At 44.2% G+C, this 18,476-nt stretch overlaps 1 protein-coding gene across 3 annotated transcripts in view; it reads left to right on the top strand.

The window, feature by feature from the left end:
• The window catches only part of slc38a6 (solute carrier family 38 member 6), a 63,146-nt gene that overhangs the window by 9,718 nt on the left and 34,952 nt on the right, over positions 1–18,476 (top strand). For all 3 annotated transcript variants that reach the window (XR_015080187.1, XM_086002847.1, XM_086002846.1), the window contains exons 2-5: positions 2,823–2,953; positions 5,085–5,158; positions 10,300–10,352; positions 11,213–11,252. Coding sequence is in view for 2 of the 3 variants with exons in the window: in XM_086002847.1 (XP_085858973.1) it covers positions 2,823–2,953; positions 5,085–5,158; positions 10,300–10,352; positions 11,213–11,252 (298 nt within the window). In the remaining variant the exon portion in view is untranslated. The remainder of the gene's footprint in view (positions 1–2,822; positions 2,954–5,084; positions 5,159–10,299; positions 10,353–11,212; positions 11,253–18,476) is intronic.

The following is an 18,476-nucleotide window of genomic DNA, read 5'->3' as shown; positions in this document are numbered from 1 at the left end:
TGGTGATCCGTATCTTAACTCTATCCACCTGCCTTGGCTCCGTATCCTTTTATACTCTTGGCTAGCAAAAATCTATTGATCTCCGATTTAAAATTATTAATTGAGCTAGCATCTACTGCTTTTTTGTGGGAGAGAGTTCTACACTTCTACCACTCTACGCTTGTAGAATTGTTTCCTAACTTCTCTCCTGAATGGCCTGGCTCGCATTTTAAGGGTGTATCCCCTTGTCCTAGACTCCCCTACCAGCAGAAAAAGTTTCTCTCTACCTTATCCATTCCTTTCAAAATCCTAAAAGACCTCAGTCAAATCACCCCTTAACCTATATTCCAGGAAATACAAGCCTAGTTTATGGAATCTCTCCTCCTAATTTAACCCTTGGAGCCATGATAACATTCTGGTGAATCTGCGCTGCACTCCTTCCAGGGCCAATCTATCCTTTCTAAGATGTGGTGCCCAGAACTGTACACAGTACTCCAGATGTGGTCTAACCAGGGTGTTGTGTAGCTGTAGCAAAACTTCCTCTCACTTTTTAGGATTCTGGAGCTAAACCCCTGTGTCTCTGCTCCTCTACTCCTTTTAAAGTGTTACCATTTAGTGTATATGTGCTTTCCTTAATTTTCATACCCAAAATGTATCACCTCAGATTGCTACACATTAAATTTCACCTGACATCTATCCGTCCAGTTTACTGTTGAATCATACACCGGTTTCTCTCTGAAATCCTGTGTATTTTGCTACTTATCTTGGCCATGTCACCAAGTAACGTTCGGCCTCTTGTGTACCAGAAGGAAGAAGAAAACCACAGAAAGAATCACTCAAAGCTTCAATTCTGTACTTCTGAGAGTTCTTAAATGAACCTTTTATTTGATTTGTATTAGAAACTGTTCATAGTTGGTTGTACATTACATTTTTAACTTAAATTCTAAAATTATTTGGGTTTGCCCCTAACTTGTAGTAAATATTTGTATCTATCTTATTTGATGGAGTAAATAAGGAGAAACTGTTTCCCGTGGCAGAAGGGTCGGTAACCAGAGGACACAGATTTAAGGTAGTTGGCAAAAGAACCAGAAGCGATATGAGGAAAAAAAAATGTACACAGCGAGTTGCTATGATCTGGAATGCACTGCCTGAAAGGATGGTGGAAGCAGATTCAACATTAACTGGAAAAATACTTGAAAAGGAAAGATTTGCTGAGCTATGCGGAAAGAGCAGAGGAGTGGAACTAATTGGAAAAGTCTTTCAAAGAGCCGGCACAGGCACGATGGGCCAAATGGCGGTCGACTGTGCGGTACCATTCTATGATTCTATTCTGTGTAATGTATTTTATTTTCTGTATGCCACATACTTGCATGTTGGTTATAATTAAGATTTCCTGTCTATAGAGATTTGCAAGTCCACTCACATCCAGACTATTTTGTAAACCTTCTCCATCAGCACCTGCAGTGGCAGATAAGGTGCACACTAAAGAAAATAAGTGAGTCAAGTTGTTGAAGGAACTTTAAAGTTATTTAATTTTGCAACAATGATCTCTTCATTGCTTCTATTCACCCTTTCAAAATACTACATCTGTATTACCATGCACCATTCATTGCCATGTGTATGTGTACATGATGCATCCTAAAGTCTTTTGTGGGCCATCAGTGACTTTTCTGTGCATGAAAGCAATGCATAATTGTTTAATTGGATCAAAGCCTTTGATGGTCCGGGTGATGGCACAAGCAAGGTACATTAAACACTGGTAACTCCCTTGCATTGACATTCTGGTTTCTTCTAATATCCAGAAATGTGGTTGAAGCGATTACATCTACAGGATTATATCGGAGGAAAGGGGGAGGAGGAGGTAGGAAAAGTCATTATGGATGACCAAGGAGGGTGCAGGATGAAAATAATGATTCAAATGGGAGGGAGGTTCTTTTTTTTGAGAAAGATAAATAGTCAATCACATTAGCGCCAGCTGATACAGAACTCCTTATGCAAAATGGGTTGCTCAAAAACATGTATACATGTTCCTGCAAGACTAAATTGCATTGGAAAAAAATCGTTCAGTTCAAAATCCACTGTAAACATTTCTGTAGCCAGAGCGCTATTGGCAGTTTGTTCCAACTAAAATAGGGGCTTTCAATAGTCATGAACGTATAAAACTAAAGGAAGGGTTAACTGTGAATTGTCAAACTCTGCAGGGAAGATTGGCACCTGTAACTCTAGGAGTATTTACCTTTGCAAATTTGGTGCAAAGCTAATGCTGGTATCTGGTGAATCATGATGTAACATTGCAAATTCAGTGCATGTAAACCACTCGTGCTAAGGCTCAGCTAGTGTTGGAATAGTAGTCTACTGACTCGGTGTAAAGGCTGGAGCCAGCAAAGTGTCCCAGAAATCAATGTATATGTGCCATGAAACTGCCTACTTGCACAGCACAGACAATCCCCACCTGAACCTAGTTTATAGATGTACTCCAGTAAAGAGATTTAAATGTGTGTGGCTCGGTCAAGTGGGCCTCATTCATCAAGTACATTCCAGCCTCCTCTGAAATATGGTTTGGGACTGTGACTGTGACTCTGCACACATCAATACATAGCTGCATGCTTCAACCACTTTTCCAATAGTTTTGTTTCTATAAAGCATTTGATACAATGATTAAAAGAAACCACACGGACAAAACGAATGAGGTTGAATGAATATAATACTTTGTAATGAACAAGCTGTGACCTATGTTCTGGTTGTATGTTATATACTGTTAGCTGCATGAAGGGTTGATTTTCACGATGTGAACAGTCTACTGTAATGGTTCTTTCAAATCTAATGCAACTTTATTTCTGCAGGTACCTCATCACCAGGAATCGTCGCGAGCTTCATTTGCTTCCTCTGTGTTCAATATAATGCATGCAATCATGGGAAGTGGCATCCTGGGCTTGGCATATGCAATGGCTAGTACAGGTATTATTGGTTTCAGGTAAGAAAGCACGACATATCTGCACTTGATTGGTTGACCTCCTGAATCCTTTGCCTGTATCTAAACCTTGTAAAGTCATGGGAACCTTCCTGAGAATTAGATCACCCTTTTTCCGATAATTATAAGGGTCATGAATGAAATGTTTGACTAGTCACAATGACATTCTTATAAGCTGCTAGAGCAAAGCACAAAAATTGCACCAACTGACACTTGCCAATCTAGAAAACTAGCAAAGGCTTCAGAAAAAATGACACAACCCCAAAAAGCTAACGGCTCCAACTTGAAATTAAGTAATTACGTGGGATTTGTAATTTAAGCTGGAGTTATGTGCAACACTCCTTCACTTGTATTTAATGAAAAAAACATAAGTATATGACCGCCTGACGGGGAAATCTAAGGGGTCAATTTTCGTGGAGCCGTCAGGCGGGGTTTCGGGCGTGTGGGGGGAGAAAATCCCGAATTTGGGGGTCCTGACACCATCCCGCCCAAAACACCGCTCCACGCAACTTTCAGAGGCGGCGGGTACCCGCCCCGCACTGGGACCCGCCGAAACCAGGCGGGAAGGGATTAGTGCCAATTAACTGCCTGTTAACAGTAGTTAACAGGCAGTTTTTAGCCTAATCCCTATTTTGAGTGGTGTCATGTGGGTTTCCCGACGGCTACAAACCACGCCAGGTTAGAGCAGGTGGGCCGTCGGGTTGAAGGAGTTGGAGGGGTCGCGATGTCGGTGTTCAGGTGAGTGATGGGTGCATGAGTGCAAAGGTAAGTGTGTTTGGTGTGTCTAAAGTGTGTAAAGAACTTTTACTTACCTGTACTTACTTTCACAGCCTTTCTTCCTGTAGCCGCCGGGAGCCCATCACTCACCCGGCACTTAAAGCTGAACGGCTGCGATCTGTCAAAAGTGACAGCCTTCAGCTTTGAGTGCCGGTGTGAGTTCTAAATGAGTCTGTGCAGAAGGACTCCTGTTAGAACTCGCACTGTCAGTGTTTCACAGCTTCAAACAGCTGTGAAACACTGATATTTCATCTGTCAAGAACTCTTGACAGATGAAATTGCAGTCTGTGACGTCACCTGTTGCCGGGTGGCCCTTAATTGGCCTGTTGAGCCCGCCCAGCGGGCTCAACAAGGTCAATCAAGGGAAAATCGCGCGGATTGGCCGGACGTCGAAATAGGCGGGTCTAAAACCGAAAGTTGTAGTCTCGCCTTCTTCCCGACAGCTTCGGGAAAATCGACCCCTAAATGTTAATGGCACACAATTGGTAGAGGCATTTTGGGGCATGAATCCCTGGAAAATTTAGAATTTTTACATTAAGAAATTAGGGCTAGTGTGGAAATTGAAAAGGACATATTAATTCAGTAGCAAGCATAGTTTCGAGGATGAATTCAAGTTATAGGCAGAATGGTGGGTGTTTTATCCTGCTGTCAAACCTGACCTGGGATTGCTTGATAACACCTGGATGTCAATTTACACACAGCAACGTCCCAAGAACAGCAATGAGATAATAACCAGATTTTTTTTTTTAGTTGGTTGAGAGATAAATATTGGCCGGGACACCAGGGAGAACTCCCCTGCTCTTCCAATAGTGCCATGGGATCTTTTACGTCCACCTGAGAGGGCAGACGGGGCCTCGGTTTAACATCTCATCTGAAAGTCGGCTCCTCCAACAGTACAGCGCTCCCTTAGTACTGCACATAGATGTCAATCTGGGTTATGTGCCGCAGTCTATGGAGTGGGACTTGAATTTACGACCTTCTGATTCAGAGGTGAGAGTGCTACCAACTGAGCCCAAGCTGACCCCTTCCCATTGACTAGCGTTCACAAATGCCTGATTGAAAGTGTGTATATGTGGACAGAATCCAGCTCAACTGTTGGAACCCTCCAAAGTTGAATAGTTTGCTGATATTTACTGTCTTAGATCCCAAGTCAAGAATTGTTACTTGGGTGAGATATGTTTTGGTGCTGCATCCGTGGAACTACAGACCATTTTGTAGCAAATTTGAAACGTTCAGCAAAATTAGAGCTGTGTGCTTTGTCACATGCAATGTTTGTGTGTTTATTACAGTAAGATGTTCTCATTAATTGTCCTGTCACTCTGTATTTACATACTGCCTTAATGTTTTCTTCCTGCAGTGTCCTATTGCTGGTAGTTGCTTTGTTGGCTGCGTACTCAATTAATCTGCTGCTCGAGTTATGTAGACAGACTGGTGAGTTGAAGACCAAACTATTTACTGTCCTTGCGGGTTGTATGCACTCATGAATAAGTTGTTGTATCCGTGTGTTAATGGAGACACGGAATGCAGGAGTTGGTTTAACAGGTGTTTACTGAACAAAGTCTGGAGGTGAACTAAAAGATACAAGACGCTATACAGGCTTATATACCCGAGTGGTCACTACCGGTATTACAGTACACAGGGGCTCTTAAAGGTACATACACTACAATTACTCCCCTTTTTAGATAATTAGTACATAACAATTTAAGTAATCATTAATTAACATGTTTACAAGAACAATAATCTACACATTTGCTGCAGTTAATCAATTATAAGTCAGTCTCTCTGGAGGCTTCCTGACTCGGTCCGGATAACGCCTCGGTGGTGTAGTAGTTTTTGGTGGTGTAGTAGGTTCTTTTGGCAAGGTCGATTCGGCTTGAATGCCAGTGTCGGGTTCATCTGGTTCCAGTATCACCGGATCGGAGGTAGACACTATGGGTACCTCTGCTTCATCATTAGGCGTATAGAGTTGTGGTGTAGGTTGTCCCTTTTCGGATGACTCTATGATCTGGTCAGCATGGCGCCTTATTATGCTTTCACCAATGTCCATGGTATACATCCGCGGTCCTAGTCGTGTGCAAACAGTTCCAGGCTGCCATTTCTCGGTACGGTAGTCCCGGGCCAAAACTTGTTGACCTATCTGGAAGGTTCTAGTTGGCCTTTCATTCATGCCTTGAAATTGCCGGTTCTCTACGTCCCTTCTGATGTTTGGCTTGATCAAATCCAGCCGGCATCTTAGTCTTCTATTGAAAAACATCATGGCGGGAGTTTGGTTTGTAACCACATGTGTTGCATTCCTGTACGCAAACAAGAAGTTATCTACCTTATGTTGTAGATTTATGTCTTCATTACCCATGGCCTTTATGGCCTTCTTGAAGGTCTGGACAAACCTTTCGGCTAATCCATTGGTGGCGGGATGGTATGGGGCGGACGTGTAGTGCTTAACCCCATTGTTTTTTAAGAACTTCCTGAATTCTTCGGACACAAATTGCGGTCCTTTATCAGAACAGATCTGTTCAGGCAGCCCATTCCTGGCGAATATGGTCCTTAATACTGTGATGGTTTTTTCCGTGGTGGTGGAGGACATCTTTATTACCTCCGGCCACTTGGAGTGTGCATCAACCACGATTAAGAACATTGAGTCCATAAATGGACCAGCAAAGTCGATATGTACCTTTTGCCATGGAGATGAGGGCCACTCCCATGGATGTAGAGGGGCTTGTGGTGGGGCGTTTTGGACCTTCTGGCATCCTAGACAGCTCTTGGTCATTTCTTCGATGTCTCCATCGATACCTGGCCACCACACAAACGCTCTGGCTAGGTTCTTCACTTTCACTCCACCCAGATGCCCCTCGTGAAGCTCCTTTAGCACTTTATCCTCGAGTTTGGGTGGAATCACCACTCTGGATCCACACATCAAGGTTCCTCGGCACACTGACAGCTGTTCTCTTCTTTGCGAGAATGCTGGCAACAGTGGTTCGCCATGTGCTGGCCATCCCTTCACCGTTAAATCGTAGACTCGTGAGAGAGTCGGGTCATTTCTCGTTTCCTTTTCAATCGTAGAATTTGTTACTGGTAGACATTCCACTATGGTTGAGTGGAACATCTCCACTGGGTCCACTGTAGGTGCCTCTTCTACCGTTGGCAACGGTAGGCGCGATAAACCGTCAGCATTCCCATGCTGTTTTGATCCTTTGTATTCTGTGTTATATTGGTGTGCCCCTAGGAAAAGGGACCACCTCTGTAGCCTTTGCGCTGTCATAATGGGAACGCCCTTTTTAGGGTTGAATATGGAGACGAGGGGTTAATGGTCAGTCAACAAGGTAAATTTTTGTCCGTGTAGGTAATGGTTGAATTTCTTCACTCCCCACACCAGGCTGAGTGCTTCCCTGTCGATCTGGGCATAGTTACGCTCAGCTGAGTTCAATGAGCGTGACGCAAAAGCTATCGGCCGCTCCGAGCCATCAGGGAATCTATGCGATAATACCGTTCCTACGCCGTAAGGGGATGCATCGCACGCCAGTCTGATTGGCAGTGATGGGTTGTAATGAGCCAACACTTCCTTGGACGTGATCAAGCCTTTGCATTTATGGAAGGCATGTTTACAGTCTTCGCTCCATTTCCAAATTACTCCCGTTTGTAGCAGTGCGTTAAGAGGGTGCAGAACAGTTGACAAGTTCGGTAAAAATTTATGACAGTAATTTATCAATCCCAGGAACGACCTTAATTGTGAGACATTTTCAGGTGCTGGGGCTTTTATGACCGCTTCAATTTTTTCAGGTGACTTATGCAACCCTTCTTCGTTAATTATATGGCCACAATATGATATTTGTTTCTGGAAAAATTCGCACTTGGGGCGATTTGCTCGTAGGCCCCGTTCTCTCAGCCTAGTGAGCACCTGCTCCAAATTGGCAAGGTGCTCGTTGTCGTTTTCTCCTGTTAGAAGGATGTCGTCTAGGTAGCATTGAGTCCCCGGAATCCCTTGCAGGACTTGCTCCATAGCTCTTTGCCAGATAGCTGGAGCTGATGCTACTCCGAAAACCAGTCGATTGTACTGGTACAGGCCTTTGTGTGTGTTTTCTCGTGAGATACTTTTTAGAGGCCTCCTCAACCTCCATCTGTAGATATGCCTGTGCCAAGTCAATTTTCGTGAAACGTTTCCCTCCGGATAGTGAGGCGAAAATATCTTCTATCCTTGGAAGAGGATACTGTATCATGTGAAGGACCGGGTTTACAGTCACCTTGACGTCCCCACAGATGCGAATTTTTCTCTGTTCTTCAGATTTATCATTATTCAACGTTTTCTTCATGACCGGGACGATGGGTGTTGCCCACTCGCTCCAATCTACCTTGGATAACACGCCTGCTTTTTCCAAATTCTCCAGCTCTGCCTCGACTGCTGGACGAATTGCGTATGGCACCGGCCTTGCCTTAAAAAACTTGGGAATTGCCGCATCTTCCACATTTATTGAGGTGGTGACGCCTTTCAAGGTTCCTAGTTCCTGTTGAAACACTTCTTTGGCGTTAGCCAAGATGTCTTTTAATCGTTCAGGTATGACGTCATCATCATTTTTTTTCTTGCTGGTCACCGTCAGTGCCTGAATGGAGTGCCAGTCTAAACGTATCTTCCTGATCCATTCACGTCCCAACAACGGTGGACCACCATCTTGCAGAACGTATAAATACAACTTCTGTATTTCCTTGCCGTTGTATACAACAGGCACCCTTATTTTCCCTCTGGGGTACACTTTCTGCCCCGTATATGTCTTCAAGATAATGGATGTGTCTTTCAAAGGTATATGCGGAAATAGCCACTCGTAATCCCGTCAACTTATGACGGTCAGAGCTGATCCTGTATCTAGCTCCATTTTAACTGGGGACCCCGCTATCGTGAGGGTAACCCAAATGGTCTGGTAATCTTCTTTGGCAATTACATTATGTAATTTGAGACAGCTTAGTCTCTTGTTTCCGGAGTCGCTATCGCTCTTCTGGTCTTCGGAGCTACTGTCCGTCATCATTTGTACCTTTCTGTACTTTTCCTTATTGATTTTTTTTTTGTCAGTGGATTTTTTGTTTCCAGATCGGCATACACGTGCAATGTGTCCCATCTTTCCGCATTGCCTGCATGCTTTGTCCTTGAACCAGCAGTCCCTCTGGTCATGGGTGGATCTGCCGCAGCGATAACATCTCTCGAAACCCCGTATCATTTCATGGGTGCCGAAGTCCTGTGGCTTTTGCTGTATCTCTGCAGCTCCTCTTGCTGCTGCTTTGTATGATACAGCCACACTGAAAGCCTTGTCCAGTGTCAAATCTTTCTCAGAAAGTAGCCTTTTCTGTGTTCCTTCACTTAGGAGACTGCAGACGAATTTGTCTCGTAGAGAATCTGCCGTCCTGCCCCGAATTGGCAGTGCTTTGACAGCTTTCTTAATTCGGTGAGGTAATCAGCGTTACTTTCATTCTTGTGCTGATTCCTCCTGAAGAATTTGAATCGTTCCGCTATCAGCAGCGGTGTTGGGTTTAAGTGCTCCTGTAGGGTATCAACAATCTCCTTAAAATTCTTGTCCATCGGTTTGGCTGGAGTGATTAAGTTTCGTAACCGCCTGTATGTCCTTGCGCCCATCAGATTTAGAAGTACCGATGCCTTTTTATCATCCTCTACTTCATTCGCTGTGCAATATACCTCCACTCTTTCCACATATGTGGTCTAATCCTCTATATCACTATCGAAAGCAGTAATATTGCCAGTCTTAGGCATCCTGAAAATCAAAAATAGTGCCTCCCGCGCTTTGCTGTCGCTGCTGACAATGCTGTTCTCCGCGGTTTTTATTTACACAGATATTTTTAATAGTTGGAGACTCGTTCCCGCCGGACTCTCTGGGACTTTTCCCTCCCTCTGCTTGGTCCGAACGCCGACCTGCTTTGCGGCGCCGGCCATCTCCCGAGTGCTCCACCCTCCGTCTCTGTTTGCCTCCGCCTTCCGAATCGCTGCTCGGCCCCGCTGCAGAGCCACCCAATGGAGCCCCAGCCCGCCGCCCAGGAAGGATTAGTGCAGTACCTGCCACCAGCCCAGCTAGCTGGTGAAACCTTCGTCTGAGGAATCGATCTCCTTGAGGTGCTGCCGAATTGCAGGTAAGTCCGTTTCCAATTCGTCGCCACTGTTGTATCCGTGTGTTAATGGAGACACAGAGTGCAGGAGTTGGTTTAACAGGTGTTTACTGAACAAAGTCTGGAGGTGAACTAAAAGATACAAGACGCTATACAGGCTTAATTACCCGAGTGGTCACTACTGGTATTACAGTACACAGGGGCTCTTAAAGGTACATACACTACATAAGTTGTGTTAAAATGATCAAAGTGATGTTGCTAAAAATGGTTAGTAATGTCAAAGGACATTTATTAATATTGTGCATTATTCCTTTTTATCAGATATATATCTGATAAAATATCAGATTTTCTAATAAAGTTCCTAAGAGCACTGAAAAGGAAAGCGTGGCATTCTACTAATGACATTTCAAAACTGTGATCGAAAGAGGAAGCCCAGTTCCACTAATAACATTTCCCTTGTATATCCATAGCACTGACATCCTATGAAGACCTTGGGTTTTGTGCCTTTAAGACAACTGGGAAGGTAATAATAGTGATGCACTTTGTGCTGCACACAGGTTTATTAGACTGACAAACAAACAAGCTCTTGCATGCGTTTTTTGGTGAAAAGCCATGTGTATCAGTAGAGTACTGTAAATAATCCTATTCATTGAAAGTGAGTTATTTTTCTCTGCTTCTCATATCTTCTGTCCTGACTGGTCTGCCAGCACAACCACATACCTCCTCACTGTACAAAATTGAAAGCTAACAATTTGTTCCAATTACTTGAAAAATCTACGCACCAACCCCCCCACCACCCCACACACTTTTTCTCTTGCGCTCTCTCTCTCTCTCTCTCTCTCCCTCATGCATGTATTGGGTGTTGTATTTGAGTAAATTGACTGCACCAGCAGGATAATCAGTTGAGATGATTAGGTTATTTTAGACTGCGTACAAGATAGAATATTAAAATTCCTGTCTGCTGTCAAGATCACTCTCTCCTCTGACTCAAAGTTGTGGTCTCAAAACTCGATTGCAGGACTTGAGCACATAATCTAGGCTGACACTCCAGTGCAGTACTTAGGGATTTTTGTATTATTTGAGGTGCCACCTTTCAGGTGAAACATTAAACTGAGATCCCATGTCCTGTTTGAAGAGCGGGGAGTTGTCAGTTGTCCCGGTATCTTGGCCTACAGTCTTTCCCCAACCAATACCAAAAACAGATCATATGTTCGTTCATCTCGCTTGCTGTTGTGAGATGTTACTGTGCACAAATTTGGTGCAACATAATATCAGTAACTGCACTTTAAAAGTAACTTATTGGTTGTAAAGTTCTCTGGGACATCCTCAAGGAGTTCGTTCTTGTTTCTTTCTAACTGAGATTTGTGGGGGATTTTCTTGCAGGTTCTGGTTGCGAGTACGATATTGATACAGAACATCGGAGGTAAGTGAATCTATCTAGAGAGAAACTACTTGACCAGAGTATTATGAATGATGGCATTTCATTCCAGAAGCTCAAACAACCACGATACTATAAGAGGAATTGATTCACTTTTATAAATGAGTGTTATAGCTGTGTACAGTTTTGATCTCTTTATCTAAGGAAGGATATATTTGCCTTAGAGGGGGTGCAACAAAGGTTCACTAGATTGATACCTAGGATGAGAGGGTTGTCCTATGAGGAGAGATTGAGTAGATTGGGCCTATACTCTCTAGAGTTTCAAAGAATGTGAGGTGATCTCATTGAAATGTATAAAATTCTTAGAGGGCTTGACAGGGTAGACGCTGAGAGGTTGTTTCCCCTGGTTGGAGAGCCTAGAACTAAGGGATGTAGTCTAAGGTAAGGGGTTGGCCATTTAGGACTGTGATGAGGAGAAATTTCTTCACTCGGAGTGTTGTGAATCTTTGGAATTCTCTACCCCAGAGGGCTGTGGATGCTCAGTTGATGAGTATATTCAAGACTGAGGGCAATTTTTAAAAATTCATTTATGGGATGTGGGCGCCACTGGCAAGGCCAGCATTTATTGCCCATCCCTAATTGCCTTTGAAAAGGTGGTGGTGAACCACCATCTTGAACCGCTGCAGTCCGTGTGGTGATGGTACTCCCACAGTGCAGTTAGGGAGGGAGTTCCAGGTTTTTGACCCAGCAACGATGAAGGATCGGCGATATACTTCGAAGTCAGAATGGTGTGTGACTTGGAGTGGATCTTGGAGGTGGTGGTGTTCCCATGCACCTGTTGCCCTTGTCCTGCTAGGTGGAAGAGGTCGCAGGTTTGGGAGGTGCTACCGAAGAAGCCTTGGCGAGTTGCTGCAGTGCATCTTGTAGATGGTACACACTGCAGCCACGGTGCGCCGGTGGTGGAGGGAGTGAATGTTTAAGGTAGTGGATGGGGTGCCAATCAAGCGGGCTGCTTTGTCCTGGATAGTGTTGAGCTTCCTGAGTGTTGCTGGAGCTGCGCTCATCCAGGCAAGTGGAGAATATTCCATCACACTCCTTACTTGTGCCTTGTAGCTGGTGGAAAGTGGAGTTGATGTAGAAGTTCAGCCATGATCTTATTGAATGGCGGACCAGGCTTGAGGGGCCGTATGACCTACTCCTACTCCTCCTATTTCTTATGTTCTTATAGCTTTATGTTGAGTTAAAATGTGAGTGGGAAGCTTGGGCACTAGAGTTACTGTGAGGGTGGTTTTAATGCACTCTTCTCAACTTTGTTCTGCCTTTTATTTGATACTCGTCACTTTTTTTGTTTTTGTTGTAGTAGTTGAGATCACTCCATTTCAAGGGATCAAAGCTGGGCTGTAAAAGGCAATTAGACCCTGAAAATCCATAGCTGTTTGGCATAGTTTCACTGTAACCTTAGCAGAAATCTGCCAGAAAAGCCAAGAACTAGGCTGGGGCCTGGATGCACCGAGTCCTGATACTGCACTGAAGAATCAGGATGACATTGTGAAGGCAGTGCCTTCCCACACAAGGCCATGAGCATAAGGGGGCACAGAGTTTCAGGATGGGGCACCCCATGTCAGGAGTTCCAATATCCTGGGGCCTCAGAGAGGTCAGCGGAGGTTTTCTTGGTTAGACCATGCATATCTCCCTGACAGTGGCAGAATTGGGGACAAGCTGGGGGTCCAGGCTGGGATCAAGGCCTGCACCCCTGAAGATAAGCGCATTCCAAAAAAAATTAAAATGCGACTCCTTCATAAAGGGTACTGCAGGGGGCACCATCAAATTGTTTCCAGGGAATTTGTCCCCACCCCACTACCAAGCCATTTCTGCTGGACTTTCTGGGCATGTGCTAATGACAGGCAATCCCAGATGTGCCCCTAACAGGCAAATTATGCAACCTCCCTGCCCCTGGAGAAATGTGAGAGAGAGAGAGAGACACCCAGCACTATCTGCCCCTGGGGAAATGTGGGGGAGAGAGAGAGACGCCCAGCACTACCTGCCCCTGGGGAAATGTGGGAGAGAGAGCGACGCCCAGCACTACCTGCCCCTGGGGAAATTGGGGGGGGGGGGCGCGGGGGGAGAGAGACCCAGCACTACCTGCCCCTGGAGAAATGTGGGGGGGGGGAGAACTAGGCCAATATCCATTAATAATTACTATCCAAAAAAGAGCCACCAAATTTTGGAAACACCTAAAAATGAGCAACCCCCACTGCTATCATTACAAAGCCCTGAAATGCCAAGAAAGGATCATAAAGATGAATACCCTCAGTCAACTAGTCCTGGGACTCAGTGAAGTAACTACTAACAATAACCAGCCCCAGGACAGTGACATCGTAGCACAGAGAATTCGACCCAACACACTTGTCACTAAGCAAAAGGAAAAATATCTGTCATATTGGGCAGAAACAACAAAAACCCAAAACAAACTCAATTGCTACTTGGCCCTAAACAGACAATACAACATGGCTGAATACCTGACCACGGTAAAAGATAGCAAATTGAGAAAAACCTTGACTATGTACAGACTTAGTGAGCACAGCCTGGCTATCGAAAAAGGCAGACACAGACAGACCTGGCTGACAAGAGAGAACAGGATATGCTCTCGCTGCAGTCAGGGAGTGGTGGAGACAGAGATGCACTTCCTCACAGCTTGTGGAAAATATCAGGGCATAAGGGAGAATTTCTACCCAAAATTCAAAAAAATATGCCCTGAATTCAGAAATTTGAATGACGACCAAAAACACCCATACCTACTAGGGGAACAGAGAAATTGTAACCTTAGCGGCACACTATGTTACAGCTTGCCATAAACAGAGGGACAACCATTAAATCTAAGAAAAGAGTATATACAAATTATATGAATGTATATTTATACACTCGGGGATATATCTGTTTATACACTGTATGGATAGATCTGCGTTTATGTGTTCTACCATAAATGTTTTTCGATGCTTTGGCAACATAAGATGTACCTTGTCATGCCAATAAAGCGAATTGAATTGAGAGAGACGCCCAGCACTACCTGCCCCTGGGGAAATGTGGGGGGGAGAGCGAGAGAGAGAGATGCCCAGCACTACCTGCCCCTGGGGAAATGTAGGGGGGGGTGGGAGAGAGACCCAGCACTACCTGCCCCTGGAGAAATGTGGGAGGGGGAGAGAGACACGCTCAGCACTACCTGCCCCTGGAGAAATGTGGGGGGGGGGGGGGGGGGGGGGAAAGAGAGAAACGCTCAGCACTACCTGCCCCTGGAGAAATGGGGGAGGGGAAAGAGAGAGACGCCCAGCACTACCTGCCCCTGGGGAAATGTGGGAGGGGGAGAGAGACACGCTCAGCACTACCTGCCCCTGGAGAAATGAGGGAGAGAGAGACACCCAACACTGCCTGCCCCTGGGGAAATGGGGGGGGGGGAGAAAGAGAGAGAGAGACGCCCAGCACTACCTGTCCCTGGGGAAATGTGGGGGAGAGAGAGAGACGCCCAGCACTACCTGCCCCTGGGGAAATGTGGGGGGTGGGGTGGTGGGGAGAGAGAGGGACCCAGCACTACCTGCCCCTGGAGAAATGTGGGAGAGAGAGAGAGACGCCCAGCACTACCTGCCCCTGGAGAAATGTGGGGGGGTGGGGAAGAGAGAGAGAGAGAGACATGCCCAGCACTTCATGCATGTCACCTGAAAGTTACATAAACAGGAATATTGTTATTGGTGTATAAATGATGACTTGCTTACAGAAGAACCCCTTTGACTCCAATAAATAGTTTATACATCAGACAGACTACTCGGCATTTCTTTCCATTACCCTGGGTGTTCTGCAAGTATCACTTAAAACAAGGGGAGATGCACTTGGTTTAAAAGATAAATGCAACATTTCCTCTCCATGCTGCATTTGTTTATCTAAGATGGCAATTAATCCTGTGAGAAACGGTTGCTATCTCAACCGCACGCTGAAAGAGTTACTTGTTTTTTAAAAGAAAATTCCCATGCTGCCCATCTTCAGTGGGAACTGCAGCATGTTCCACTAACATGGTTAATAACATCTAGCTTTAAGTAAATCCAGTGCCTTTCCCGTCTAAATTTGAGCTGCCTCTCCATAAAAACTAATGTCATATGTTGCTAAGAATTAAAGTAAACCATTTCATATGTCCAACAGATTTCTGTTATGAACAGATGTAACCAGAAACTGCTGTTAATTGTGTAACTAAGTCCTAGTAAAAGAAATGTAAATGAGTAGTTTGTATGAACCTAAATCTACAATTTTGGCATCTGTTTGTAATAAAATTTAAATACTTTGTTTTACAGAAGCTAATTCTGCCCAGATTGCTTTGGGAGACATGCAAACCTTTTATCAATGCAGCATATTAATTCACTCTAACTTGCTATAATACCAAATGCCAAAATACACGATCAATTCAGTAATAACACTATAAAATTTCTTTACAAAGTGCTTTTTTTCTTAAACTACTTGTTGAATTTTCTTCTGCTTGTCAAGTTGAAAAATGCCTATGCTGCTTTTGGATAAGCTGTCACAGTATCAGCACCAAACACTCCCAAGTCAGCTACAGTATGGCCAGCAGCGCTCTTTTTTTTTCTCTTCCCCCAATATGAGGCTTAACCCTAATCTCCGAAGAGCATCAGTATAAATTTCCTGCACCCGATTTCCTCAGTGATATTGCAGATTTGTGACACACTGCGGACTTGTGCCATGTAGAACACGAAGCTGTGCAAATCATTTTGTTTTATAGTTAGTGGGGAAAAGGCATACGTGTCAACTTAGAAAACGATGCAAATTGACTAATTGTTTCCAAAGAAAAGCCCCCAAAATGCTGAAAACTTGAACAAGTTAAACTGAAAGTACAGTGAGGCTGTGATTAAACTTTAGTTAGACCCACTTGCTTTGGAGGGAGAAAGAAATAATATTGGAAATAGTGCGTTTTGGTTAAGTTTAAACATTTGTATACTTAACAATTGATCGATGTTTAATCTAAAAAAGAATGTGAAAAAATAAAATGGGATATTTTTGTTTTAAATAGACCAGCTAGCCCGTCACCCCCCCCCCCCCCCCAAAAGCTACCTTAACAGTCATTGTACCACTACCCACATCCTCCTCCCCAGTACACAGAGACCATTGACCCCTTCCAACCCTCCACTCTGTTTACAGAGGTACTGTCTTGCCCCATCCATCCCTCCAGATCATACTGGCTGCCTTCTCCCTGTCCTCCCTCAATTCAAACTGGAACTCTCTTCCCACTACTTTAACTTGTTGCTCATCTCTTTCCCCTGGTCCCACAGATACTGGTACTCATTCACTCCCCCACCCTGCTGCCCACAACCCCCCAGTTCAATCTAGCACGTTTCTATCTTTCCACTGAAAGCTGTTACCCCCCTCCTTCCTGTTTCAAGCTGCCACTTTTCTTTTCCCCTTGCCCATAAATCCAGTCATATACTCGGCTTTCTCCTAGTTTATGTTGGCACTTTCCTCCTCCCCTGAGTTCATGCTGGCATTCCTTTTTTTCTTCTCCCTTGTTGCTGCCAATTGGAAGCTGCCACCTGAGTTCTGTTTTGCTGCCGGAGCAACTAGATGTGCCTTTGTACTGTAGTCGAGCATGCAGCTGTGATCAGTCAGTTCAGTTCGCAGCAGGACTTTGGTGGAAACCCTGGCGCAGTGCTGAGGAGGGATGGGTGCTATCCACAAGTCTGCATTAACAGATGTACATTCGTGTGGATCTGTTTCTGCTGCCCCCAGAACGTTGACTGTCCATATTAAATGCAGATGGAATTTCAACAGCACTGAATCACAAGTTTTCTTCCACCTGTTTATGTTTCATCGTGCTGTGGTGCAACCCTGGCAAATAGCACATACTGGCCCTAAATCCAATTACTGGTTGGTTGAGGTGCATGAGAGCTTTCACCCTACTCTCCTCCCTGGTGGGGCAAATGATCACCTGAGATGAGAGACTCCGCATGGGAGAATCATAGGTACAAATCCCTGTTCTACTGTTCTGTGGTGTAACATGGTTTTGTGTTGGTGTTTAACATATTTATTGGCGTAAATTACATCCTTGTTGTTTTATGAGGGGTTTGAAACACGTGATAACCAACACTACAAAGAAATAGCATCATTAGTTTGCGTTTGAACTAGAAATGTATTTTAATTGTGACGAAAGGGTGAGATGGTGGCACACCTTTTAGGAGCACTGCATAACACCACAGAGTGAAGGGCTGTTTTGTTTGGTTGATGTTGCTTACTTTTCTCTCAATTTCTCTTCCCCACCCCCGCCGCCCCCCCTCCCCAACCCCGGCACACACACACACACGCACTCTCCTGAGATCCCAGTGTCTACACAATACTTTGGTGAGGTGTTTGGACTCTGCCTAGTCCTCTACACCAGAAAGCTGTAGCTCAATCCCAGGAGTCTCTTCATGCTACTCTTCACTGGCTAGCTCCTGGGGCCAGGTTGTTCGTGTCCACAGAGGTATATGGCCTGGCAAGCCTCTTATGAGGAGAATTAGTGGTTTTGTACCCTCTTATTTTTAAAATGAAAGACAATTCCAATAGTTCTTGAAACTGAATTTTCAAAGCAGACTGTTTTGAAAACCTCCTGAATGGAGGATGTTGCCCTTTTAATTTAAAAAAAACCTACAATAACCTAGCTTTTCATAAATCAGACTATTCAAAGTTTTGATGCAAATATATATTACAGTTGTATTAGCCCACCAAATCCATGCAAATAGTATGATCCTTCGTGCTGGGTCAACCAAAGTTTAAACATGCAAGCTTTTATTAGCATCACAGTGTCCCTCCCTGAGGAGATTCCTGTGTTCCCCTGAAGTTTGTGATTAACGACTACAGAAATAATTAGTATTACACTAAATTTAAATTACCTATCCAGTTGTGAATAGTTATTTTGTATAGTATCAAGGTATAAGCTAGCTTTGTATCTCTTTAGACCTCCTTTATCCAATACTATAATTTCTTCAAATATCCTCGATCAAAAAGCAATAATCTGTGAGGCCCAAATTTCTTTTTGCTTTTCTACCCCAAACATTGAGAAGTTCTTTTTTTTTTTTGTCAAGAATTAAGCATCTTAAATTTGGGAGTATATATTAATTTTCATTATTATTGTGAACATTTGAAGTGCATATTTTTGCTTTTGTGGTAATATTACTTTATTTATAACTGGCAGACCATTCAGACTGACTAAACAATCCTACCAATTCATAACTTTGCTAT

The sequence above is a fragment of the Somniosus microcephalus genome, chromosome 12, assembly GCF_052327205.1.
Source record: "Somniosus microcephalus isolate GS21.2 chromosome 12, FLI_Smic_1.0, whole genome shotgun sequence".
In the NCBI taxonomy this organism is placed as follows: Eukaryota; Metazoa; Chordata; class Chondrichthyes; order Squaliformes; family Somniosidae; genus Somniosus; species Somniosus microcephalus.
This window is presented reverse-complemented; position numbering and strand designations above follow the sequence as displayed.